A 27,474-nucleotide genomic window follows, 5' to 3' on the forward strand; every position below is an offset into this window, starting at 1 on the left:
GTGGGTGGGACACGGGAGACTTCATCACACAGCTCAGAATGAAGTGCAATTTAAAACCTATGAACTATTTGCTTCTGGAAATTTCCATCTAATCCTTTTAGACTGTTGCTGACGGACGTTGATGGAAGCTGCAAGTCAGGGAAGATGCAAACGCCGAGATTCTTTGCATTTATAATTTGTGTACTTTCAAGAGTGCCAGGAGAGGTGAGGCCTAGTCCTAATGGAATGTGGGCAGAGAAGCCAGGGAAAGGACAACATTTTCAGTGTAAACATATCCAGGTTGTTCACATCTCTTAGGAGAATTTATACTGCTGGGGAAGCTGGAACATAGGTCTTCAGTTTAATGGATGGATTTCACAGTAATGACCATTTCTTCCTCTCAGGGTTTCAACTCATATTGGATTGCCACTGTGACTTTTCATCTGCTGATCTGTTACCAGCTATACGGTTGCCTAGTATCTGTAGCTAGCAACTAGGAAGGTGGGACTCCGGAACCTGCTGGTGGTGCCTAGAGTAGCAGGTGCCAAGTGTGGCTCAGACTCCTTTGTACATCCTACACTTGTGCCTGTCATGATCTTTCTAGCACCCAGCAACAGTTCTCATATTGTTGAATAGGCTGTCTGTATTCCTAGCCAGGAGCACAGGTGGCTGCAGAAACCTTAGTCACTCAGTGTCTTTCTCATGAAGGTGTGGTGATCTACATGGCTACAAAGGGAAGCCGTCTTATCTCTGCCCCCTGGCGGCCATGTGACATCTGCAGGGAGTGTGGGTAGGGTACCTCGGAATGCAAGTGTGCCTTACTGATTACCAAAAAGGCAGAAACACACATGGGGGGGGGGGGGGGACTCGTTTCTCACCCATTGCCTGCTCTAGCTTCCTCCCAGCAAGCTACCAACAAGCACATCAGAGTTGTAAAACACATTGCTTCTTGGCCTTTTGGCTAAGATCAAGTGCACAGTTCTAGAACACAGCTTTTCTCTGCTGAAGCTTTTCCAGAGAGCTGTCTCCCCTTGTAGCTCTCCACTGTACTCCATCAATAAAGACACAATAAGATGTCATTACCAGCGAGCAGAGAAGCAAGCCAAACAGCACAGTTCGTCCTGTGCCTACAGGAAGGCACGCACAGCTGTCTGCCCACAGTGCAGCCATTGGGTCTTCCAATGCTGCAGGATGTGGGTGACATCTGGTGATGTGGCTGAGCCCAGGAGCCAACGCTGACCAGCGGGCAGCAGAGAGGGTCAGTTCTGGGTGCCCGAAAACCATCTCACGTGAGAAGACACAGACACAGTAAAATTCAGAACCTGGGACTCCACGAGAGGCCTTTATTTTTAGACCGTCACCAGCATAAAGATAAGGTCACTTGGGGTACAGGCACATTGTGGAGTGTCGGGAAAAATGGGTTGGGGAGCAGAGAGGGGAAGCAGAAAGCTGTGTGCAGCAAAAGAGGCACCCCCCCTTCACGGAGAGGAGAAGCGGCCGCAGAAGAGAATTGCGTTGGTCTTGATGTGCTGGATGAAGAAGAGGAAGGGGTGGTCAGCGCGGAACTGGTTGGGGATTCTCGCACACCTCAACATCATGATGCCGGCAGTGGCAGCCGCAGCCTCCGTGCCCTCCTCGTTGACCTCCACGAAGGACTTGTGCAAGACCTTGGACAGGTGCAGGCTTCCTTTGGAGGACATTCCAGAGAAGTCTGCGCTGCCCTCCTCGAAGGCGTCCGTCATGCCCAGGCGGCGCAGAACATCTTCCATGTCATAATCCTCCTCCAGTTTAAACCGAGGCAGGTACACGTCCACCTCCTCTTCGTCCATCCTATCTGGCTTGGTCCATTCCACAAATCTCTCATAGGTGAGTTCTTTTTCCACCTGGAAGAGAGTGGGCGATTCTAAGACCTGGGGCAGATGTGGCCGACAGGGCCCAGTGCAACAGTGAGCATGACGCTCTACAGTGGAGACAACAGTGGACAGTGGTGCTGCCGGGAGGCCAGACTCACAGCTCTCCTTCTCTCTTATAACCCTGCCTTTCAAATCAATAAGCCAAAGAGTGGGAGCCTTGTGGCACAACGGGTAAAGCTTCCACTTGCAACACCAGCATCCCGCCTGAGCACTGGTTCAGGTCTTGGCTACTCTGCTTCTGATCCGGCTATATGGTGCTTGGGAAAGCAGAGGTGGGGCCCCGGCACCTGTATGGTAGACTCTGATGGACACCCTGGCTCCTGGCTTTTGTAACTATTTGGAGAGTGAGCAAGCAGGTGGAAGCCCTCTTTGCCTCTCTCTGTCTCCCTCTCTGTAACTCTGCCTTTGATATTACCGCCACCCCCAGGACGCCAGCACGGCCCCGTTGGCCTTCCCGTCACCTCTTTGAGGTCCATGTGCTCATCTGGAAGCATGATGATCATCTGCAGCTCCTTGCCCACATACGGGAGCATCAGAACTCTGGTGAATATCTCGCCTACGTAGGTGATTTTAAAAGTCGACTTCCTAAACATCATCTGCACGGGTTTCTCTTCATTCTGTAAAGGAAGGAGACAGATGTGAAATTCAAACCAGACCCAGTAGGTACACTGGATGAATCTAACAGAACAACATCTACCACACTAAGGTGTGAACCAACCAATGGCTATCTAGAACGATCTAGGAATTCTAGGCAAAATTCACACATTACCACACACACAGCCCACATTTGTTGCAGGTGCATCCCCAGCCAGAGTGTGGATGCCCCCAGACAGTGGCTACTCTCCTCCCCGAATCCTCTTGTGTCCCACTCTCCACCCCCACTCTGCTTGAGTCCCAACTTGCTGGAGTTTCTACAGTGTCCTGAGACAGACACAAGCAAAGCACTGTGCAGTCTCAAGTTCCCTGCTAGAGCACGGCACTCAGCATGAAGCGGAATAACCCAATATGCTTCGACTGTGGCTTTGCCATTGTTTTGTAACTCCCCTGAACCAGCCCTCAGCAGTGATGGCCTCCTTGCCCTTGCCAGACCAGCTTGCAGCTTATTTTCTCTATAACCAGGAAAGAGCTCTGTGGGACACCTGGTGGCTGTCACTCAGCTCTGCCACTGTGGGATGCAACGCGTAAATAAAGAAGCATGGCTGCGTTCCAGTTCCACTTTACTTAAAAGCATAGACAAGCGGGCTGGGCTGGACTCCAGCAGCAGCTGTCACCTACGGGCAATTTGGCCCTGCACCTGTCCAGTTCCCCCTCTCGTCTCATGGAAAAGAATTTGGTCTTAGTAACTGGATGCTTCACTGCATATATGACTGTGTAAGCAAAGTCCATTTCATCGAGAAATGAAGAAAATCTGCATCTGTACACATCCTTCCCCAACCCTGGGCTGGCACAGATAACAGTGGCAGCCCCATCTCTGCCTTTCTCAACCGCAGAGACAAGACGGCAATGCAGGATAGAACTGGTGCCCCAAAGCCTGGCTCCTGTGCCACACTGGCCCTGCCTCATCCACCCCAGACCTGCTGGTGACAGAAGTGACCTAGGTATTCTGTTACAGTCATGTGAAGTCCCAGTATACATCTTGGATGAATTTTAAGGAGAATTTTTTTTCCCCCAGGGAAAAGAAGATAGCTGGTTTTAGAATAAAATTTAGAAGAAAGTGTATTTTTTGAGCAAATGGAAGGTTCACATTCAAGTCGGCCTGGAAGATTTAACTTGGGGCCAGTGATTAAGAACACATTTTCATTGGTTGATCTGCTTTTGTGTCTGGACAAAGAGAACAAACCACTCGAGATGCCACAATCCCACACCACAGTGCCTAGGTTTGAGTCCCGTCTCTGCTGCAGAGTCCAGCTTCCTGTTAACATACACCCTGGGAGACAGCAGTGACGGCTCAAGCACTTGGGACCCGTCAACCATGTGCGAGACCTAAACTGACCTTCAGGCTCAAACCAGTCCCAGTTACTTTAGGCCTTTGAAGGGTGAACTAGCAGAGAGAAGATCTCTCTCTCTGCCTTTAAAAAGGAGAGGAGAGGAGAGGAGAGGAGAGGAGAGGAGAGGAGAGGAGAGGAGAGGAGAGGAGAGGAGAGGAGAGGAGAGGAGAGGAGAGGAGAGGAGAGGAGAGGAAAGAAAAAAGAAAAGTTTGAGCATAAGCCAAAATGGCTTGGATGCCCTTTGAGCTGAGAGCATCCCGTATCGGTGTGCCTAGGTTTGAGTCCCAGCTCTGCCTTTGATTCCAGCTTCCTGCTAATGTGTCCCCGGGGAGGCAGCAGGGGATGGCATCAGTACTTCTGTCACTGCCAGCCATATATAAGACCTGGACTGAGTGCTGGGCTCCTGGACTTGACTTGGACCAGCCCTAGCTGCCGCCAGCTTTTGTAGACAGTAAACCAATGAACTTGTCTGAACATGTGAATGAACCAGAATGTGTCTGTCGAATAAGTATGGATGAAAATAAATTGCAACATGTTTTAAAAAGCATTAATTGGATTGGACAAGTGAAAGATGAGGGCCATCGGCAAGGAACACACACAAAGCCCGGGGTGGCTGAGCTCAACCTCTCCTTTGTGCACTTGTGTTTGGACAACAGTATATATTCCTATTATCCTGCCTCTCCTGGCTGAAGATCACCTGCTGGTTCACATTTGCCAAGTGCCAGTCACATGCCAGCCATTCTCATGACAGCCCCCTGGCAGTCTGCACCCATGTGGCAGGTCCAGGGGAGGTGGGAGACCCATTCCTTCCACACACACAGCCTCCTGGAGACCAGGCAGGACTTGGGTAAAGGGTGCTGGATACCAGACCCCAAAGAGGACTATCCGAGGGCATCTTGGGGGGGCGGTGCTGGACAGCTGCTATGGGAAACAGAGAGCAATGGGCAGGATCCCCCACAAACAGCTTTGCACACAGTACAGCACAGCTCCGGAACTATATCCAGAACGTTCCAAAAAGCCAGGCAGGATGTCAGTTCATCATGGGAATGACACCATGAGATCAGCCCCACGGATAGAACCTGCTGCCGTGGCACGCGACAGCCTAGGGACCGGCAGCCGGGAAGAAGGCAGCCACGTTGGATGATACACAAAAGGGAATCAGGGTGACAGGAAGGCCCCCGGGAGCTGGGCTCCCTACGCAGTCTAGCACTCAGGTTACTCGCTCAGGTTACCTGAGGTTCTTGCATATTTCAGAACCCGAAGGGCAGCACAGGACCTCGCCTGAGCCCCTCCTGTTACCCCGCAGTACTCACCTTGCTGACTTTAAACGGCCTCTCCTGGGTACTCTCTTTGTCAAACTGTTTTTCCCAGTTTCCTTTGAAGTAGATGGCGTTCACCAGAACCAGCTTACTGGATGAATTCACTGAATTTGGTGACAGCAAATCTGTGATCTTATCTGAAAGGGAGAATTAAACAGTCAGCTGAGAAGTTTACTGATCTGTCTGCAGGCATGACATTTACAAGGTGTGATCTCTTTGAACAGTCAAGTCCATGGATGAAGGGCTTTGCTGCCCCTTAGATATAACAGCATATCTGTCTTTCAAAACACAGTGGTGATAACAGAAGAAACATCTGGGCTGGATGCGGTGGCCTAGTGGCTAAAGTCCCCACCTTGGACGCACTGGTTCTAATCCTGGCTGCCCCGCTTCCCATCCAGCTCCCTGCTTGTGGCCTGGGAAAGCAGTCAAGGACGGCCCAAGGCCTTGGGACCTTGCACCTGCGTGGGGGTTGGTGTTGTGGCATTGCAAGTGACACTGCTGCCTGTGATTCTATAGAGGCACTGGTTCAAGGCCAAGATGCTGGATTTCCAATCCAGCTCCTTGCTGGATTGGCCTGGGAACGCAGCAGAGGATAGACAAAGTGCTTGGGCCTCAGCATCCATGCAGGAAATCCAGAAAAAGCTCCTGACTCCTGGCTTCAAGCCTGACCTGTTCTAGCTGTTTCGTCCACTTGGAAAGTGAACCAAAGGATGGAAGATCCCTGTTTCTCCATCTAACTCTGCATTTCAAATAAGAGGAATCTTATCAAATAAGAGGAATCTCTTAAAAAGAGAAGAAAGAATTTTCGTTAGGAAAACTTCAATAAGAATCAGAGTTTGACCAGGTCTTATGAAAATGCATAACAGCGAGCACAAGGAGCCAGCGCTGTGGTATTGTGGGTCAAGACATCGCCTGTTGTGCTGGCACCCAAATAGGCACTCATCCAAGCGCTGCTGCTCTGCCTCCGATCCAGCTCCACGCCAAAGGGCCTGGGAAAGCTTTGGGAGGATGGCTCCAAGGCCTGGGCTCCAGCACCCTGTGGGAGACCTGGGTGACGCTCCTGGCTCCTGGCTTCAGATCAACTCCAGCTCTGCAGCTATTCGTGGGGGTGATTAAGCAGATGGAAGGGGTCTGGCCTCTCTGTTTCTGTCTCTCCCCGTAACTCTGCCTTTCAAATAAGGAAATAAATCTTTCAACACAAAACAAAAACTCTGGGGGCCGAGCTACACCCCCACATGCGACAGCTGGAGCTCTGCCATGGGAATCTTTACACTGTTTGTGCAAAGACAACGTGTGGATTGCTCCAGAAGAAAAGTGCAGAGTACAGGCCGACGAGAGCGGAAAGCTAAAGAGCGTGGCCGGGGACTGCACTTCCTTAGGGTCTGCAGGAGCAGCACCCTCCCCGTTCAGCCCAGCCCCTCTGACGAGAAGGCTCCCCCGCAGGCTGCCAAGGAGGAGCAGTCTGCCCACCTTCTGTCGTCTTGGCCACCCAGCTGTTGATGTGTTTCCTGCACTCTTCCGAGGCGGCCATGAAGTCCAGCTCTTCCAGCTCTGCTTGGTAGAACTTGCGGCAGGAATCTTTAAATGCCTGGGACACAGACAACTGGCTTAGTCACCTGGCTACAAAAATCGCCAACGCCAACTCGCTCCTTTATGATCCCAAAGCACAAAGTCAATAAATACTCTAGGATTTATCGATATGATTTCTATAGAAGCAGTGAGAATTAACCTAGACCCCAGCTTCTTGGTTTTCAGCTACATGTAATCTTTTTAAGTTTTCTTTTTAATTATTATTTTCCATGATACAGTTTTGTAGGTAAAGGGATTCCCCTTCCCCCTTCTTTTCCTCTCTTCCCTTTCCCCCATATTATCATAGTAGTATAGTCTGCTAGTAACAATTACAAGGTTAACATTCTGTTATTTAAGAATTCATGCCTGGGGGCCCGGCATAGCAGCCTAGCAGCTTAAGTCCTCACCTTGAACGCGCCAAGATCCCGTATGGGTGCCAGTTCTAATCCCGGCAGCTCCACTTCCCATCCAGCTCCCTGCTTGTGGCCTGGGAAAGCAGTGGAGGACGGCCCAAAGCCTTGGGACCCTACACCCATGTGGGAGACCTGGAGGAAGTTTCTGGCTCCTGGCTTCTGATTGGCTCAGCTCCCGCCGTTGTGCTCACTTGGGAAGTGAATCACTGGATGGAAGATCTTCCTCTCTGTCTCTCCTCCTCTCTGTATATCTGAGTTTGTAATGGAAATAAATAAATCTTTAGAAAAAAAAAAGAATTAATGCCTGCATGATGGCATTGTAGGTATGGGAAAAAGTCGGAAAACATGTTGTCAAGGTATATTTAACTATTTCATTGGGAGTCCTCCATCTATTCAGGAGTAGAGACACCTACTGCAACATAGCTTCACTTCCTGATATGCTAGTCTCCATCATACAGTTCATCTATGAGAATACATGCATGTATGTGTTCATCTATGTATCTATTTGTTTTGCATGAAGGTCGCTTTAGATCACAAAGAACATATGGTATGTGTTCTCCTTGGACTGGCTCACTTCACTGAGAATCGTGGTCCTCAGTATAAACTGGCCACAACCCAGAGCCCTCAGGAGTTGCTGTGCCCTTGAAGGGAATGGCTGAGGATCTGGAAGGTAACTGGGCCCAGGATGCAGGGACCGCAGGGAGTGGCCTCTTGACCAAGCCTGGCAGGTGGCGAGGAAGGGACAGCACTGCTGGCGTCAGGGCTCTCCCCAGCCTGCGGGACCACCGAGGCCACACAGGAGAGGAGCTCTGCACCAGCCCTTCTGCCACCCCTTGTGATCCTGGATGTGCTCTGAGACAGCGTTGTTCAAAACCATGCCCAGGTCTGAAGGTGCCTGAGACATAGCAAGGGCAGCCAGCAACAGAACCATTCTTGTCATTTTAATTAAGTGTTCCAGAATGTAAAAAGCTCCACATTCTAGGATAGGTCAACTGTGAACAACTCTCATAAACAGTCCAAACTGTTTCACTAATAAACCCTATGAAGTGATAACGATATTGGTGAACACATAGAGTATGCCATACCAAAGTAGGAAACTTGATGGAAAACAAATGGGTTGAAGGAACTTGCTTTGTAGCAGGCCAGTGTTGTGGCCAAGAGGGTTAAGCCACTACTTGTGACATCAGCAGCCAGTATCATGGTGCTGGTTCAAGTCCTGGCTACTCCACCTTCCACCCAACTCCCTGCTAGTGCACCTGAGAAAGCAAAAGAAGATGGCCCAAGTGCTTGAGTTCCTGCCACCTATATGGAAAACCTGGAAGGCATTCCAAGCACTTGATTTCAGTCTGCCTCAGCCCGGGCTGGTGCAGCCATATAGAGTGAACCAGCAGTTGAAAGATGTTTCTCTGTCATTCCAAGCATCAAATCATTTGAGAGGCAGATTTATATAGAGAGGAGAAATGATGAGAGAGAAAGAGTGCATAAGATCTTCCATCTGCTGCTCCCCAAATGGCCACAATGTCTGGAGCTGAGCTGATCTGAAGCCAAGAGCCAGGAGCTTCTTCCAGGTCACCTACATGAGTGCAGAGGCCCAAGGACTTGAGCTATACTCTACTGCTCTCACAGGTCATAGGCAGGGAGCTGGATCAGAAGTAGAGCAGTTGAGACACAAACTGGCACCCATATGGGATGCTGGCACTTCAGGTGGAGGATTAGCCTGCAAAATGATTACACTGATCACCATAGAAATAAATCTTTAAGAAAACTGACCTTTGGATACCTGCATTAGCTGCTTTATTTGCACAGCCAAAATGTACTCACAAGTGACCGAAGAAATTTTTGTTTATGTCATGCAAAGCAACACAACAGCACGTGAGCAGAGACCCAGCTGGACTGTCTACCTCCCTTGTATTCACACTGCCCAACCATCACCTTGCTCAGTCCAAACCAGCAAGGACAACTTACTGCAAGGAATTCCCAAGTCTGCTCCCCAAAGAGCCGGTTGGCCGTTCGAAGCAGGTACTGCGTATCGGGCCTGTTCACCTCGCTGAGAAGTGACTGGAAACCCTGGTGGACATCACCAGCTCCACCACCCTGGGTTTTAGTTAAAGAAAGTGCCTGCAGTCCAAGACACAATGAAAACACACAATTTTAGAAGATGAACACAACATGAAAATTCAGCCTCACAAGCATGCAGATGGACGTTCCGTTCAACCGATACAGGTGAAGACCCATCAACTACAGTAGCCTGGTGTCTGCCAAGCTCCCTGCCTGGGCCCTGTCAGCCCTGGTAAACGTGACCTTCCTTGGTCCAGGCTTGTCAGGCTCACGACTGGCGGCTGGGCTGCAAACAAAACTGCCAGGCAGACCACCAATGTGTGACGTGGGGGCTGCAGTCTGCCCTGCACTTGGGTCTGGGCCGGCTCTGGCCAGCAGAACTCAGCAGACACATCTGGACGTTTTAAAACAGCTGCCACACCTGCTCTCTTGTGTCTCAGCCACCATGGTGGAGGGAAGCCAAATGACCTGGCCACAGGGTCCCAAAGAAGGTCCCAATCCAAGGAGAGACCTGCCTGGAAGAGAACTAAAGTGCCAGACTTGAAAGAAGCTTCCTTGGATTCCCTTCCCAGCTTCCTGCTGAAACAGGAAGTGAGCCCAGCTGGCAACATGTTGAGCAGAACTGCCTGGCAGAGCCACAGATTCAGGAAAAAAAAATCCACCATTATTTACAGGTACTAAGTTTTAGGAGGATTTGCCTTACAGCAACAGGTGGTAGAGATCTGCCAAGATTTAAAAAAAAAAAAAACTTTTAAAACTAAGACATGGGGCTCTGGCTTTTCATCCAGTGACTGCAGTGTCTGCTCCACCGCCTGCTGCAGGCCAACCTGTGCCCCTCAAACTCCCCACGTTAAGAATCCTAATCCTTAGGGCTAGGGCAAGAGATCATTAAGTTAGAGTCAGATCTAATTTACTCCAACTGGGGCCCTTTTAAGGAGAAGAGCAAGGACCCAGACAGAGGCAGAAGAGGCCAATTCCGGGAGCAGGAAAGAGGTCTCTGGAGCGACCAACCCTGCCAACACCGTCACTGTGGATTTCGGGCAGTGCTATGAGACAGACGTGCCTGGGGCGTAAGACCCCCAGCAGGTGGTGCTTGTTCCACAGCACCTGCAGACCCCCCTACTTCCCAAGGGACCATGCACTATAGTTGTCTCGCCAGTCTCATTGTTACATGTCAGGTCTGTAGCAGACTGTCCCTCTAGTTCATGACAGTCCTGTTCTAAGACTCCCAGCCCAAGTCTGACTCCAGGAAGAAACGTGACTTCAGGGTTTGGGGAGGTGGAGAAGGCTAAGTACCATTAGGAGCTAGAGGGCCAACAGTGGGGGACAGGGGTAGCCTTTATAAGCCATACCTTTTAGTGTTTGAGTCCCAGACTAACAGAGGTGACAATCCCCAGAATATCAGAGGACTCATCAACCTGAGACGCACAACTCTTACAAACTCGGGTCACGTGGTGATGAAATTACCCACTCCTCTGAGTCAGACACACTATCTCTGTCCCCAGGGGACAGGAGTAAGCAGCATGTCCTTCCTTGTCAGCTCTCCACCCCTGCCCTATGGCCCTGTGATGTCAACCCACAGTTGCCATCAAGAGCAATCCCCCTAGGATTTGAAAATGTGGAGGATGTGACTGACACCCAACAGCATTTCCTGTTGCCCTCCATGACGTTCGGTACCTGGACCATCTGAGCTGCTGTGTTTCCCTTTGCCCCCATCAGGACCATGGCCAAGGTTGCGGAGATGCTCATGGGCGAGAAAAACACATTCTTGCCGCTGTCTTCACCCAGTGTTTTCAGGAGGGTCAGGGCGAAGGTACTGTTTGCTTCTGAGAGCGCCTCCATGATGGCAAGCCTGAAACAACATCCCCACCGATCAGTAGCATGTAGAGACGACTCTGTCTCCACCCTCACAATACTCACCTTGATGCCGTGGCTGCAAGCAGATGGAGCACACACAGTCATTTTGTGTGCTTCCAGTTGTAAATGGAAAAAAGCAAAAACAGAAGAGTTATGTCTGGAGATGATCCTGTCCTGTAGGGACTTGCATGCATGCTTGCCTGGATACACAAAGACAGATTGTGGGAGGAGAGGACTTCCTGGTTCTTACCTCATATCTGAATTCTCTGGTATGTTCTAGCGTATTATGGACATTGATTTCTATCATTCTAAGGTCATTCAAAATGATCGATTCTCTCATTTCTCCCATAATTTTTTTTTAAGATTTTTATTTGAAAGGTAGAGTCACAGACAGGAAAGAGACAAACAGAGATCTTCCATCCGCTGGTTCACTCTCCAAGTGGCCACAATGGTGAAGCCGAGCTGGTCCAAAGCCAGGAGCTCCTTCTGGGTCTCCCACATGGGTGCAGGGGCCCAAAGACTTAAGCCACTCTGCACTGCTTTCCCAGGCCATAAGCAGGGAGCGGGCTTGCAAGTGGAGCAGCCAGGATTCAAACCAGCACCCATATGGGATGCCAACACTGCAGGCAGAAGCTTATCAAAAGCCCCATTTCATAATGTTTTTATAATGTGGAAGAAAAGATCTCATAAGAGGTGACTAGAAGCCCAGTAATTCAAGGGGTTGGCATTGTGGCTAGCTCTAATTGGGCCACTGCCTGCGATGCCAGTGCCCCACATGGGAGGCTGTTCACTCCCAGTTGCTCTACTTCCTGTCCAGCTCCCTGCCAATGCCCCTGGGAAAGCAGTGGAGGACGGCCCAAGTGCTGGGGCCCCTGGAATCCACATGGGAGACCTGTGGGTAGCTCCTGACTTTTAGCTTTGGCCTCGCCCAGATCTGACTGTTGCAGCCATTTGCAAAGTGAACCATCCAATGGAAGATCTCTCTCTCGAATTCTTCCTTTCAAATAAGTGATTTAAAAAAGAAGAAAGAATTCAAACCACACAGCAGGTATAGAACAACCTTACAAAGAGCACCTTCTGCCCCTCAGTTCTCCTAGGAAACTGGGGTCTGTGGGAAAGCCCAAATGGGAGGCCATGCTCGGAGGAACCCCCACCCTGGCATTCCCGGGTCCTGAGCACTGAGGGCACCTGGCTGCAAGTCCCCCAAGACCCAGCCTCTTCTCCCAGCAGCCTGGGTGGCATAGGCACAGAGGTCGGGTGTCCGTAGCCCCTGTCGAGAAAGTTCCAGGAAGCCAGCAGGGCCGCCAGGGTGGAGATGAGCTGTCTTGTACGGAACCACTGACTCACAGTGACGGGGCGACAGGCCTGCAGACACCTGTTATCAGCTCCCCACTTTACAACGGGAAATGAAAAGCCCACACAGGCAAAGTGACGGAGTTCAGCTAAGGAGCAGACAGGCTAACTGGGGCCCGAGGAGCTGGCTTCTCAAGAACTCCTCAAGAAGTCATGGCTTCAGGACGTGCCTGAAGGAATGAGGGCAGAGAAAAGGAGATGGGAGACAAAAGGAGGAGGGAAGAAAGAAGGGCCTCGTTCAGCTACTACCTGGGCACCTGCATCCCATCTGAGAGTGCTGGTCCAAGTCCCGCAACACCACAGTTCCAGTCCAGCATCTTGCTGTTGTGCCAGGGAGGCAGCTGCTAGTGGTCCACATCCTTGGATTTCCCTTCCACTACTCAGGAAGCGATTGGGAGTGCCTTAGACTGTCTGTATTCCCGCTTACATGGGAGACCCAGCCTGGCCTAACCCTGGCTGTCACGGACATTTGGTAAACTCCTAGATGGAAGCTCTCTCTGTCACTCTGCCTTTCAAATAAATAAGATTTCTGCTTTGTTTTGTTTTGTTTTGGGGTGATTTTTGTCTGTTTGGTTTTGCTTCTAAGAAAATCCCAGTCACACAGGAACCCTGAACATACGGCAGAAGAAGCTGGCACAGCCAAGGCTGTGGAAACAGCACCTGCCTGTTCCAACATGCCACATCAACATTTGCCAAATTCCTGTGTCCCCTGTGAAAAACACCGCCATCTAAGACCTTCCCAATGGCTCCCCGAGCAATGGGTGGGGACCCACAGGGCAATAGGAGAGGGCGGCAAGAATGGGAGCCTCCTGCAGTGGACACCCAACTGAAGGACCTGCCAAGAGAGCCATCAAGTGCCAGGTCGCCAAAGGGGTGGCTGTGCTTGTCTGCATGAGGGTCCCAGAGAAGCCCAGGTGCTAATCCCCGGAACCCATCCATGTGTCCCGGAATGCCAAAAGGGATTTGGCAACTGGGATTCACACTGTTCAAACAGGAGATTGTTCTGGATCATTCCACAGACCTCTAAATGCAATGACAGATTTTCTTGTCACATGAGGGGATCAAGCTGGCAAAAGGAACATCACAGGGAGGTGCGCCCTGGACAAAATATGCTATTTGGGAATAGCCAAATGTTAAACTCCAGAATGACAATCACAGGCACACCCCAGGAGACCGGGCAAAGAGGGGAGTCCATGCAAACGGCTCTGAGCAAAGTTCGTGGATCAGAGGGGCTCACGGCAAGAGCCGGCAGGTGTTCGGTGGTGGAGACAGCTGCAGTTGGCCATCTGTCCTGACCCTGGTGCCTTGTCTTATCTGAAATACAACAGGGCAACAGTCCTGTTTAGGACAGACTCTTGATAGCTCTGTTTGCAAGGGGTGTGGGCACAAGAGCCCCTTCTTTCTGGTCCACTCTAACCCACTTTGACTAGGGATTTCCATTGCACATTGTCTCTGGGAGCAGAGATCCACACAGCCCAAGCAAGCAGGGTGAAGAATGAAGCTGGATGACTCTGCTGACCGTGAAGAGGACGGAAATTTATCCCAACTACAGTGCTACACATGGGGCTCTTGGGGAGTGACTAGGATGGGCGTCATCAGGTGGGAAGCCTCATCATCGGCTTCACTGAAACAGCGGGAGACATCAGAAGACACGCACGCACATATGCTGTGTCTCGCCAGGTGATGTTCTGTGACTGTCACCACAGGAGAGCTCCTGAACTGACTCCCCGCGAGCTCTTCTTCTTCATAAGGCATCCCAGCCTCGGGTGTTTTGTTATAGTAACTAAAGACAATGGAGCCTCAAAGAATGCAGCTATTCCCAACTGGAAAAAGGCCCAGAAAAAGATTCTCTTTTAGAAGCAGCCTGGCCCTGCAGATGTCCTGATTTGGGCGTCAGAGCATCGGTGAGACTGAATACAGACGTCTGGCCTCCCACAGGCTCAGACCATCAACATGTGCTGATGAGTGTGCAATCGCTTGTTACAGCCACCGCCACAGGAAACTCACAACATAAATTAACATACCTGTGTCAGTCTTACTAAATATTTTGCTTAACAACTGCTTTTTGTTCATTTTAAAGATCAGGTGGTGCTCAGGGTGCTCCCAGCTTGCCAAGACTTTCCATGCACGTCTGAGATGACTCATGGTTAATCAAAGTATAATAGAACAGACATGTTACTAAAGTTCTTCTGGATCCTTTGATGAGTGAAAAGCAACTCGAGAATTTTGCAGAGTCGTGGAAATATCAGTACAAAGGTAGCCGTGACATGAACCAAAGCTAAATTTTACCTGCTGTGTTCCTTTAGCCTCTTAGTCAGCTACCTATTCCTCGGCTTTCAGGAAGCACTGGGTAAAACCATGAAAGTGGAATGGAGAATTAAGAAGTGGCATCCCAAAGCGAGATGCGCCGTACTGCACATGTGCGACTCAAATGTCTGCCGACTCCTGGCCACGCTGGGTCTTTGGGGATATATGTGACATTGTCCCTGCCAGGCTCCTCAGCAAATGGAGAGAGGACAAGGTTGTTGCCAGTGCAGCTGACCCAGCATGAAGTCCTTCCAGCCAAGGTCCAGGACCAGGAACCACCAGCACACATCACCCCCTAAATGCTGAACGATCCTCAATTCCAATGGAACTGCCTTGCCAACAGAGGCCGTTAGTGGAGCTCTCTGTCTTTAGTAAGGCCCTAGAGTTGCTAGTTTCAGGTGCTACCGTTCTGGTAATAACCTCGGAGAAGACAGAGCTAGCTGTCCTCCTCTCCCCACCTAGGCACAGCTGTCAGGTGAGCACATCTGGCCAGCTCATAGTACACCCTCTGGGGCAGAAACCAGGGTATAACTTTATCATCATATCAGAATGAATTCATGCTGCAAGACCTGATTTCTGGCCTGAACCCCCTCCCAGCATGAGGAAGGGAACACACCTGGTAACCCTTCCCTTTTATCTCTCATTTTCAATAATCATTAACATCAAGTGCAGAACAAAGAGCAAAAATTGTAGGTCAGTTGTCAAAGCCCACAGTGAGTTCAGAAGTAACGTTCCACCTTCCTGTAGGGCGTGGCTGCTGATAGCCACGGAAAATAGAATGATATCTATGTCCTGTATAAAAAAAAAGTTAAAAAATAACTACATCAAAAAGACAATTCAGTGACAACATGGGGGTATATCCAAGGGACGCAGGATAATCTATCGGTGGGAATCAATTAGCACACCGAGTAGCCACTCCTGGGAAAGGTCCTTAAATTGGAAAGAGAATGTGCCTTCTCCTCCAGGAAGGCAAGAACCACCCACTGGGGCAGCAGCCATAGAGCAGAGCTGCCGGCCAGAGCTGGTGGCCTGCGGTCACGGCTCTGCCAAGGAAAATGGAACTCAGGAAACCTAAGAAGGGAAAGTATCAGAAAGGAGATAAAATGAACCTGCTTAGCAAACCATGCGATTGCCAGGATGAATCAGTGGAACACCCTGAAAAACTGCTCAGAGATGACAATAAAACGAGGCCCAGATAAAGTTAAAACTGTGCAAAGGACACCAGCACACTTACAAAAGGAAAAATAACCAAGGGGGGAAAAAAAAGTATTATACAAAAAAGCTTGAACCTCAGAGAAAATAACAAATATCAATTTTCTGGACATACAATGCACCACACCTTACATTAGCACTTTTCTTGAAACATTTTACAAACCTGTTGGGTAGGCGTTGTCAGCCCCTACATTGTGTGTGTGTGTGTGTGTGTGTGTGTGTGTGTGTGTGTGTGTGTGTGAAAGGTTTTGAGAGAGATATGGAGAGGCAGAGATCTTCCATGTACTGGTACACTCCTCAAATGGCCACAACAGCCAGAGCTGGACTGGTCCAAAGCTAAGAGCTTCATCCAGGTCTCCTATGTGGGTGCAGGTGCCCAAGCACTTTAGCCATCTTCCGCTGCTTTCCCAGGCACATTAGCAGGGACTGGCAGGAGAGAAGCTGGGACTTACGGGGTACTGTCACAGGCAGCAGCTGTAACAACACGGCCCCCAAATAACCCTTAGCTATCCAAGCCGTTTTGTCTCTAGAGGTCATGCACCTAAGAAGTAGCAGAGTCAGGGCCACAGACCAGATCTGTCTGGTTATCCCTTAGGGAATGTGACACACAGACCTTCCTTTAAGATGAGTGAGAGGAAGTAAATGAAAGATAGCTTTTTGAAACATGAACTTCACAAACACAAAACCCACTCATTCCCAGCACTGACTAAAGGATCACATCCCTTCCTGTACAGGCAAATCATACTGTGAGCTGGAATGTTCCTACTTCTTGAGTAGACCTTGGAATTATATACAAAACACAAATAAGATACAAGAATGTAGGAACAGGCGCTAGCCCGGTGGTTACGACGCCCACATTCCACATGGGAATTGCCTGGGTGCAGTCCCAGCGCTGCCCCACCCGATGTTCCTGCTGCTGCTGCGAGGCAGTGCGACTGGGTCCCAGCCACCTGGACTTTATTCCCAGCATGGGAAGTGAACCAGCAGTTAATAAATGAAAAGGAATAAATGAGAAATGAAGAAAGAAAGATGCCATGGAGACATCCACTACATGTGAATATATATATATGTATATATATATATATATATTAAAAACCCTTGATCTGTGAGAACTTAACCAAAGATAAAATTCTCAGTTACTAAACAAAACACTATGCAAAAAAAACTATGGCCAAAGAAAATATTCCAATGCCAACAACAAAGAGTAAGTCACATTCTGTCACATTCGTGAAAGAATATTCACAGAAGCATTCATTTTTAAAAAGCACAGTGATATAAAAGAAATGTACAGAATTTCATAGCGAAAGAAAAACATAAAATGATAATGCAACTTAATCTCATCTATGTAATTTGGAAAGACAGATGTGAGTCTAATTAAAAGCATACTACATACTAACTGCATACTGATAGCCCTAGGTCATTTTAATTTGTGTTTTTTTTTTCAAGATCTTCACATTTTCTATAACACACTGCGCAAAGCAATCACTTGCAATGCCTTTCTCCTCCAGTGTTTCGCTTCTGCATCTAAATACTGTGTGTATGCTGCTTCAGACCTAACTGCCGACCGCTGAGCTAATTTGGGGTTCTGGGTAGGTTTCTATGCTGCTCCCCTCTTCCTTCTGCAGGAATCCCCTGGCTCTGTACCAGCTGTAAGTGCTCAGCCAGGGGTGCAATGGGAACCCATTTCCTTCCTTCATAGAATACTGCTTTCCTTGCACACATATTACCGCTCCCTTGCTCCTTTGGTTCTCTATATATCTGTGGCAACATTCCTCCAGGGGCTCTGTGGCTCAGTCAAACCCTTTCATTTTCTCAGAGCTCAACCTGCCAGCCCCAACTTGCTCTTGCACCTGCTGTAAGAAACACCTAAGAGGGCTGCTTGGTACTCTAACACACCTGGGCGTTCTAACATAGGATTGCAGCAGTCCCAACCAGCATCTTAACCACTCAGCTACAGTCCTGCCCCAACACCGATTATACTTTAATGTCACACTTCCAATGCCTTGCACACCTTTTAGAGCAAACTTACCAATCTCACAAACAAATTTAAGGAAATATTTGAACTTCTATTTATCTGATAAATACAGGCTCTAAAAGCTAATAACTCCATCTCTCCCAAAATTTCCAAACATGCTTAAAGACACAGAAAACAGTACAGTGATTTTAAAACATTTCTACGCTGTACTTAATCCAACCAAAGGAACTAATGTCACATACTTAATTTATATTTGGTGTGTCCCTGAATGCCTTTCCTACAGTAATAGGATTGCTCACTCTAATGATTTCCTGAGGTTAATCTAAACCGTCCCTCTTCATAGAAACAAGAGGGTGGGACTACCTGATTCAGTCACTGTCCCACCCCAGCTGCCGCTGACCTATGGGACTCACTCTGCAGATAAGCACATTCGACATGATGGGCAATTTCTAGCTTCACCTTCACTGGGATGTTGTAAAGCCTTGGCCCAATACCAAGTTTCAGTTCCTTGTGGCCTAGCATCTTAAAATAAAATATGAGGTTTTTTTTTCCATCTGACTTGCAGAGTTCCGAATTCTATCAAGTAGGTTAACACTGAGCCTTAATTTTAGGAGTCTAAATTGGGTTTGTGGAACTCTTAAGCTTGTAGACAAAGGAACTGGAAAGAACCACTTTTACACAGCAATCCTAGATGCAATGCAAGCGTTGTTGGGTTCCTTTGTGTCCTTTTACTTATTACTTTGAGAGAAACAGGAGATCTCCCTTCTATCGTTTCCTTCCCAAATGCCAGCACTGGCCACGCTATGCCAGGCTATGCCAGGAGTCTGGAACAGGGACCCAAGTACTGGTGCCATCATCTGCTCTTTCCCAGGTGTGTATGCGTTTCGGGTAGCAGGATTTAGAATGGAGACAGGATGCAAATGCAGACCTTGAGTGTGAGAAGTGGGCATCCTTACTGCCAGGCCGACACCTTGAGCGTGAGAAGTGGGCATCCTCACTGCCAGGCCGACACCTTGAGCGTGAGAAGTGGGTATCCTTACTGCTAGGCCGACACCTACCCTGCTGGTGCCTTGTCAAAGCTCACCTCGCTTGCCTTATCTGAACCGATTAACGAACTCAGGCTTTTTATCAATAGTTCAGCAAACTGATGCTTGCTTCCTTCTTAGTGCCCAAGGTGTCTTAATGTGGCGAGGATGATTCTTCACAAACCACTGCCTTTTTCTCCAAAGTCTCAAATACTTGTTGTATGGCAACAATTGGGATGTATAGGCTCAATGAAGCTGTTTTTTTAGAACAAAGAGTTAGCATCAGTCTTGTGATTTCTTTTCATGAAGGGGAGTTTAAAAAAACTCAATAGCAGATGAGTTTTGGTACTATCTGAAAATACTGCCATCATCGTTGGGCACATCAGGGGTAGAAGCTGCCCATGTATCATGCTACACATTAGATAGCAGTTTCAAGGTCTGATGCACCTGCTCTCCTAAAGCAGGCCTTGACGCAGAGGCGTTCCTCTGGGCTACAGCTACACCACACATCTGTCTCCACATACAGGTGCTACTTTGCCAGTGTCAGCAGCCACATGATCCGCCACCACAGTGCCACTGTGGACTCACTGCTCTGTGGTGCGTGGCACAGCTGCCTCTTCCAAGATACCCCTTTGCCACTGACCTTTATGTTGAAGCCTGCTACCCCATCTTCCAGTGTCCCGTCTTGTGATGGAACAAATTGTCCCCTTTCTAAGACAGATCATGCCATGCACCCCACTCTTCTGGAGCCTCTCAAATATCATCCCTAACCCCTGATTTCAGAAACGTCCCAGGGGCATCTTCTCTGGGACCCCCATTTCTTCATTCTGCCAGGCATTGGCTGCCCTCTCAGTCCAGCAGCGTCAGACAATTTCCTTGTCCATCAAAGTGACCCTTTGTTCTTTTCCTGCGCGTCCTATCAGTCAGGTGCATCTGAGGCTTTCCCAACCTTCTTCCTTGCAGGCCACAAACAGAACACGCCCATCTCTGGCAATTTGGGATGAGGCCGGTCACCACAGAAGCAACTGGGTTAGCTCTCCAGCCCCCCGATCGCCCCTCCAGAGACCCCGACTACAGAGTGCCACTTGTTAGAAGTCTGGCCTCTGATTTTCTTCCTTTTTTGCATTTTTCCACCACAGTGGCATTCTGTTCTAGTTTCCAGAAAATGGCTGTGACTTTCCCTTCCAAATGTTCTGCTGATCTGGGGGATCTTCTCAGCAAGTGTAGTTTCAGCGTGCAAGGAGTCTTATTCTCCGATATGCCTTCTTTACAGTCTCAGGCTGTGCACCCTTACAGGATGTCAGCGTCAGTTCCACTGAGTCGACTTCTGCACCCTGCGTTGTATTTGTCGCTGTGGTTGGTGTTTGCTTTTCTATCTGTTGATCTCTGTCTTCCATATCTAGGTTTCCCAGAACCACCTGACAACCCCTGGGTGTCAGCCCACGTTTAAGAAAATACAAGGGTCCAGGGTAGTGGCTCGATTGGCTAATCCTCCCCCTTCAAATGCCGGAATCCCATACGGGCGCAGTTTGTGTCCTGGCTGCTCCACTTACCCTCCAGCTCCCTGCCTGTGGCTTGGGAAAACAACAGAGGACGGCCCAAAGCCTTGGGACCCTGCACCCATGTGAGAAACCCGAAAGCAGCTCCTGGCTCCTGGCTTTAGACTGATTCAGCTCTGGCTGTGGCCTTTTGGAAGTGAACCTACAAATGGAAGATTCTCTCTCTCCTCTCTGTAGGTCTGCCTTTCTAGAAGAGGAAAGGGAGGAAGAAAAAAAGAGAAAAAAAACAAGAAAGAAAATACATCATCTGACAGAAGATCTTTCTGCTGTCTCTCCTCCTCTCTGTATATCTGACTTTGCAATACAAATAAATCTTTTAAAAAAGAAAAAAACACTGGTGCAAATTCAGGAGTGTGCAGGACACGTCAGCCAGGTACTTCATTGCAGTGCAGCAGGGCTCAGGGGTCAGCACTGGCCACTGGGAGGGCACTAGAAGCAGGTGGATAGTCACGGGGGTGGGGGGTTCCACTGGTTCCACCACCCCCTCATTTCAGCCCTGCCAGCTGCTACTGGGATGTTTTTCCTCTGTGCATACTGAACACCCTTTTCTAAACATTTTCCCCTCTCTACCCGAAAAATCTGGCGTCCTTCATCCTCCACTGTCCTTCGTGATTTAAAAGGCTCCTGGACCAGTGCCTTACGTAGGAGAGAAAGTCATTAAACACAAATGGCTATAAATACGTAAACCATTTGGTGATTAGAACAACATTTGAATACAAAAAGCTGTATTTCTTCAGTTATCTTGTCCCTCTTTTAATTGCAGAACGCACGCCCCCGCATGGAGCAGAGTTTGTTGAAAACCTCATTTGTCTTGCAACTTGCTTTTGAAAGTAACTGGCCACTAAACAGAATCATAATGCAACTTTCACTTTCACTTTACAATAAAATATAAATCCTAAACAATCACTTATGAAAAGATCAAAGAGGTTCAAATCCCCAACAGGATTAAAAACGTTGCAGTGTACTGCTTACTGAGAGTGATGCCAGAGCCATCCACTGAGTGTGTCAGACGCGACCTCAGTGCCTAGCATGTGCCTGCTTCTGCAGCTGCTGTAAATAACACAGCAAGTGCCTTCACACATATAAATTCACAAGGGAAAAAAATCAAGGTATATTCCTGAATTATTTACTGCTTTAAAAACAGCATTTCTGGGGTTGCTGTGATGGTTCAGTGGCCGATCCTCTGCCTGAAAAAGCCAGCATCCACATGGGTACCGGTTTGAGTCCCGGCTGCTTCACTTCCCATCCAGCTCCCTGCCTGTGGCCTGGGAAAGCAGTGGAAGATGACCCAGAGACTTGGGACCCTGCACACATGTAGGAGACCCAGAAGAAGCTTCTGGCTTTGGATCGGCTCAGTTCTGGCCATAGTGGCCTTTTGGGGAGTGAATCAGCAGATGGAAGATCTTTCTGTCTTTCGTCTCTGTAAATCTACCTTTCCAATTGAACAAATTACCAGCGTTTCTTTTAAAAATAAAAAACAATATTTAATCCAGGACTGTGATATAAAAGTTGTATTAATGAATGATTTTGTGAATTTTTGAAGCATATTTACCCCAGGATCTTCTGTCCCCCAGAGCGTCACCGGGGACAGTGGGGAGGTCATGTTCACCACTGATGGAGTCATAACGCTTTTCAAGGGGTCATTACTTAATAGTGCTTCTCTACTTCTTCAGTTAAGGGTGCCTTCACCTCCCAGACAATCTGATCACACAGACATTGGCTCCATGGCCACACGTGTCCCTGCTGTGTCCTCACCCTGGTCATCTCGTGGAGGCTACCTGAGGGTGTGTCTGGGGCTACATGCCCGAGTGTCCATGTGGATAACTGTTCCACACATACGTAAGAAGAGGAATTTCCTTTTTCTGGAGCCTTAGCCTAATCCCAGGTCCAGCAAACTGTGAAATCGATGGCATGGGGGCCACAGGATCATGAGACCGTACACATGATACAGAAAGGAATCCTGATTCTGCAATCCTAAATTTCACTATACAGTTACCAGTCCAAGTTAACTGTAACACCGTTGAGTTGTAATGGAACATCCTGGGCTATAATTGGCCTTACACAATTTTTAAAAATTGAGTTTGCGTGGCCAATGGTCGACCACCATGCATCTGTCCTATGTGATGGCCGCAAGTCATGGGGCGCAGTGACTCAGGGGTGACAAGGAAACACTGGCCCACGCATGCTGCCGTTAGCCATCACACCTTAACCACAGGGTGGGATTCCCGGCCCAGCATCACACCTGCTCCTGCAGGGCCTGAAGTCACACAGGATTGAGTCCTAAAGGACCCAGCTGCCCTCCAGCCTGGACGTCCCAGACAACATACGAAGATTCATCTCCCATGTTTGCGCTTTCCAAAGTTCAGCATTAAGGGACGGGGGTGGGGGGGGTGGAAAGGAGGAAGAAACTTAAATAGAAACTTCAAGTTACACCCAAAACCCAGATAGGGTGGAAATTTCTTCCAGGTCCTTTCAGCCTGGAAAATACCAAACCTTGGCTCATTTTGCCTGCCGTGAGTTAAGACACACACACACACTCACATACATACATACATGTACACTTATGTTTGCACAAACACATAAAAACAGAGCTGTTACGGAGAGATCTGCAATGACTGTCGCGGTTTATCTGCGCAGACCTGAGGGATTCACCTGTATACTGAGGGAAGGTAACACCGACCCCCTTCGCCTCTCTCTACCTGCAGCTCCCCGGGGTCCCCAACGCCCAGCGTCACCAACCCGCGCACATCCCTCTGGGTCACCCGCAGCCAGGAGCGGCCAGAGCTCTGGGGCTGAAAGGGGGCGTTACCCACCATCGCTGGGTGGGCAGGGGGCCACCTGCGGCTGCGGGGTGGGCGGGGGTCGCTGAGGGGCCGGCGGGGATCACCTGTGGCCCAAGAGCCAGGCGCAGCAGCCCTGAAGACTCGACGCCGCCCCCATCCCGCGCCGCTGGGCTGGCCGCCGTTTCCCCGGCGCGCCGGGGCTGGGCCTGCACGCCCCAGATCCGGGCGGTTCTCGGCGTCACGGGGCCCCGGCCCGCAGGCCCAACAAACACGAACTCACCCGCGGCCGCCACCGGGCTCCAGGAGGGAACCCGAGCCGGGACGCGCCCTCCCATCCCCCGCCCCACGCACGGGCCTGCCCGGGGTCACGGCTGTGCGCGGTGGTCACGCCCCGCTTCCCGGCGCGCCCAGATCCCCGCGTCCCAGGCCCACGCACTTGGCCCAACGTCGGTGCAGCCCTGCTGGGCCTCCCAGTCCCTCCCGCGGCGCCGTCCGGGAGTTGGAGTGGACAACCGACCCCCGCGCGCGCCCCCGTGGCGGCCCCACTCACAGGCACCTTACCCGCAGTCCCCGCGACAACGGCCGGCAAGCAGGACCGCGCAGCGGCGATGAGGCGTCAGAGCCGCCCTGGAGCCTCAAATACCGGCGGGGCAGGCCTGCGGGCGGAGCCGGGGAAGCCAGCCAAGGAGCAGCCCGCCCCGGAGCGGCCCTCGCCCAGGGCGGGGCAGGAAGGGCGGCAGGAGGCAGAGGCTCCAGGTGCGCGCAGGTACGCGTGGGTCCCCGCACCCTTGCCGGCCACCTGCGCCTCTGCAGGCTCCAGCACCAACCCAGCCCGCCAGCTGCACCAGCAGGGAGGGGGAGCCGGAAGTTTTCCACCAGGAGGCACCTGAGAGTCCGCCTCTTCCCATCCTCTCAAGATTCCAAGGCGCCTCGGGGATCGAACCTGTACCAGATCCCGGCACTGGGGCTTATACTGGACGGTGAGAGCAGAAATGAAAAAGGAGCAAGGGCCGCGCAGGACCTCAGTGTCCACACACTCCAGGAGTGAGTCCTCAGGGTACTTTACCTTAAACGAGTGGGAAACCCCGTCTGCTTTCCGGGAGCCCTCTCGGGCTGTTACGGGGTTGCTACGCAGGCTTTGAAATGAGCTCAAGGGTCAGCGACTCCTGTGGGGACGGGTTCAAGTCCCAGCTCCACCACTCCCCATCCAACCCCCTGTTACGGAAGACAGTCTGCAGGCTTGGCCCCTGCGACAGCGTGGGAGACCCTGAGGAGCCTCCTGGACACGCCCTGGCCACTGCAGCCATTTGGAAAGTGAACCAGGCAATGCAGGTTTCTCTGTCACTCCCTCTCTCTGTAGCTCTGATTTTCAATATGAAATTTTTTAAAGGATTTATTTTTATTACAAAGTCAGATATACAGAGAGGAAGAGAGACAGAGAGGAAGATCTTCCACCCAGTGATTCACGCCCCAAGTGGCCACAATGGCCGGTGCTGAGCCGATCCAAAGCCAGGAGCAAGGAACGGCTTCCAAGTCTCGCACACAGGTGCAGGCTCCCAAGGCTTTGGGCGTCCTCCGCTGCTTTCCCAGGCCACAAGCAGGGAGCTGGAAGGGCGTATAGGATGTTTAACGGCATTCCTAGACTGTCTACAGCAAGCCATTCTCAGGTGTGACTTTTATTTTGGAATTTTATTAGTGGAAATAAAGGAGTGCCTGGATATCAACGTAGTCCCCCCCCCCGCCTTGAGTACCCTAATCCTTCCTTTCACCCCGATTTTATTACCCTGTTTATCCTTCTGACCTTCTGACTCAGCTTCTAAAGAAATAAACCATGTGTGTGAAGCCACTTAAATACACACGTACATGAGATTCTTCAAGAACATCACAGTATAACTATACATTTCAAATTTTTATCCACAAAATGTCATCATTTAATCCTATTTTTTGCGGACCTGGGATACAAACCGGCGCCATATGGGATCCTGGGCGTGCAAGGTGAGGACCTTAACCACTGCGCCACCGTGCCGGGCCCCAATCAAAGGCTTTCAAAGAAGGCTCCAAATGAGAGTCTGTGAAATCTTTGTTGCTCATTCCCCCACCCCCTGTGCACACACGGGCGTGCACTGCAGGGAGAAGTCCCTTTAAGAACACACGTGAAGAGCTTACACTGTGGCATAGTGGGTTAAGCCACAGCCTGCCATGCAGGCATCCCATTGAGGACAGCTCAAGTGCCAGTGACTCCACTTCCAATCCAGCTCCTGGCTAATGTGCCTGGGAAAACAACGGAGGATGACCCATGTTCTTGGGTCCCTGGACCCATGTGGCAGACCCAGAAGGAATTGCTCTCTCCTGGCTTCAGACAGGCCTGGCGTTTGCAGCCATTTGGTGAGTGTGGCAGTGCGAAGCAGGTCTGTCTCTCTCAACCCTCTCTCTGTAACTCTCTCTTCCAAATATTAAACACACACGTGCACGTGAAAGGGAGCACAGCTGCCTTCCATTCCCACCCTGTAATCCAGTTGTCTCAAAAGGTGTTGCACCAACATAAAGTTATATTTAATTCCACTTTCCCACAAATTATTGAGACACATTCTGATATATCTGAGTCTGCTTTTTCATCTCATATTTGGTCCCACTGGTCACACTCTTTTAAAGAGCTTTTGTTTTTGTTATAATTTCTCCCAGAGGCGGGGATGGAAAGTTGCAGCTCCCATCTCCCTGGCTCATTAGCCAGATGCCCACAATGGTGGCCACTGGGTTGGACCACAGCTGCCCGAGAACTCAATGCACCTGTCCCCCGTGGGTGCTGGAGATCCGGCAGTGGGAACATCACCTGGTTCCTCCCATTGATTCCTCACCTTGGCTATTGTGAACAGGTGCTGCAGGTGGTGGAGCAGGTCCCTTCTGGGCACAGTGACTTCACGTCTTTGGAGCATGTACCCAGGAGTGGGGCTGCTGGGACACATGAACACTCCATTTCCAGTTCTTTAAAGAAGTCTCCCTACTGTTTTGCATTGTGACTGTGATAATTTGGTTCCTCACCAGTATTTTCTCCTTCTCCACATCCTCTCCAGCCTTTGCTAACTTCTTTTTGCTGAAGAAAAAAAAAAAGCATTTATTTTTATTGGAAAGGCAGATAAAGGAGAGACAGAAAGATCTTCCATCCACTGATTCACTCCATAAATGCCCCCCAATGGCCAGGAGCTTCTTCCAGGTTCTCCACACAGGTGCAGGGGCCCAAGAACTTGGGCCATTCTCTGCTACCCTCCTGGGCCGTTGCAGGGAACTGGATGGGAAGTGGACATGAAGCCAGGACATGAATCAGTGCCAATGCAGGATGCTGGCACTTGCAAGCAGAGGATCAGCCAGCTAAGCTAGCATGTTGGCCTCTGTTATTTTCTTTTTGATAATGCCGTTCTAACAGGGGTGAGGCAATATCTCACTATGGTTTTGATTTAAATTTCCCTGACGGTTAGCCGCCCCCCCCCCTTTTTTTTCAGGTGCTTGTGCCATTTCTATTTCATCTTCTGAGAACTGTCTGCCTAGGTTCTTTGTCCATTTCCTAACTTGACTGGTTGTTCTGTGACCTGTTGAGTTTTTTGAGCTCCTGGCACATGCTCATTGTTAATGCTTTGTCAAATATGGAGCTAAGGACAGGCATTGTGCTGTCTGTTCATCCTTACGGCTGCCGAGTGACTCAGCACATCCTTGAGCACTGCACTGGAGAGCAGACCTTACCTGTCTTAGGAGAGCTGCACCACCACACAGAGCAGCTGGTACAGGACCAGTACGGCGATGACGTTATTCAGCATGTACTGGAACATGGCCGACAAGAGCAAAATTGTTTCTGAAGTCAGGGGGAAGGTCTTAGCCTTGAGTCAACACAAATTTGCCAGCAATGTAGTTGAACAGTGTCTTACGCCTCTCGAGCTGAGAGGGCTTTGCTGGTTGATGAGGCTTGCTGCCAGAAGGCTGGTCCTCACAGTGCCTTATACACCATGATGAAGGACCAGTATGCCAACTCTGTGGTTCAGAAGATGGTGGATATGCCTGAACCTGCTCAGAGAGCGATAATCAGGCACAAGGTTTGACCTCACATTACTACATTGCGCGGATACGTGTAGGGGAAACACATCCTGGCCAAGCTGAAACAATACAACTTGAAAA

At 50.0% G+C, this 27,474-nt stretch overlaps 1 protein-coding gene across 1 annotated transcript; it reads right to left on the minus strand.

Annotated features, from left to right (window-relative positions):
* Window positions 1-1,308: 1,308 nt before the first annotated feature.
* Window positions 1,309-23,939, minus strand: LOC121167780 (serpin B6-like). The gene is made up of 7 exons (XM_040997368.1): window positions 23,872-23,939; window positions 10,917-11,091; window positions 9,147-9,299; window positions 6,670-6,787; window positions 5,194-5,336; window positions 2,354-2,509; window positions 1,309-1,862 (listed from the first exon to the last, which is right to left on the minus strand). The coding sequence occupies exons 2-7, from the start codon at window positions 11,079-11,081 to the stop codon at window positions 1,458-1,460; spliced, it is 1,140 nt and encodes a 379-aa protein (XP_040853302.1). The 5' UTR covers window positions 11,082-11,091; window positions 23,872-23,939; the 3' UTR covers window positions 1,309-1,457.
* Between the last annotated feature and the right edge of the window lie 3,535 nt (window positions 23,940-27,474).

Source organism: Ochotona curzoniae, unplaced genomic scaffold, assembly GCF_017591425.1.
Source record: "Ochotona curzoniae isolate NIBS_2020 unplaced genomic scaffold, NIBS_Ocur_1.0 patch426, whole genome shotgun sequence".
In the NCBI taxonomy this organism is placed as follows: domain Eukaryota; kingdom Metazoa; phylum Chordata; class Mammalia; order Lagomorpha; family Ochotonidae; genus Ochotona; species Ochotona curzoniae.

Bases quoted from the DNA above. Each gene is read 5' to 3' on its own strand.
- LOC121167780 (XM_040997368.1), bottom strand. From the start codon at position 11,081: ATGGAGGCGCTCTCAGAAGCAAACAGTACCTTCGCCCTGACCCTCCTG. The intron at 9,300-10,916 runs GTACCGAACGTC...CTTGGACTGCAG, and splicing joins CAGCAGCTCAGATGGTCCAG to GCACTTTCTTTAACTAAAAC. The intron at 6,788-9,146 runs GTAAGTTGTCCT...TCTGTGTCCCAG, and splicing joins AGACTTGGGAATTCCTTGCA to GCATTTAAAGATTCCTGCCG.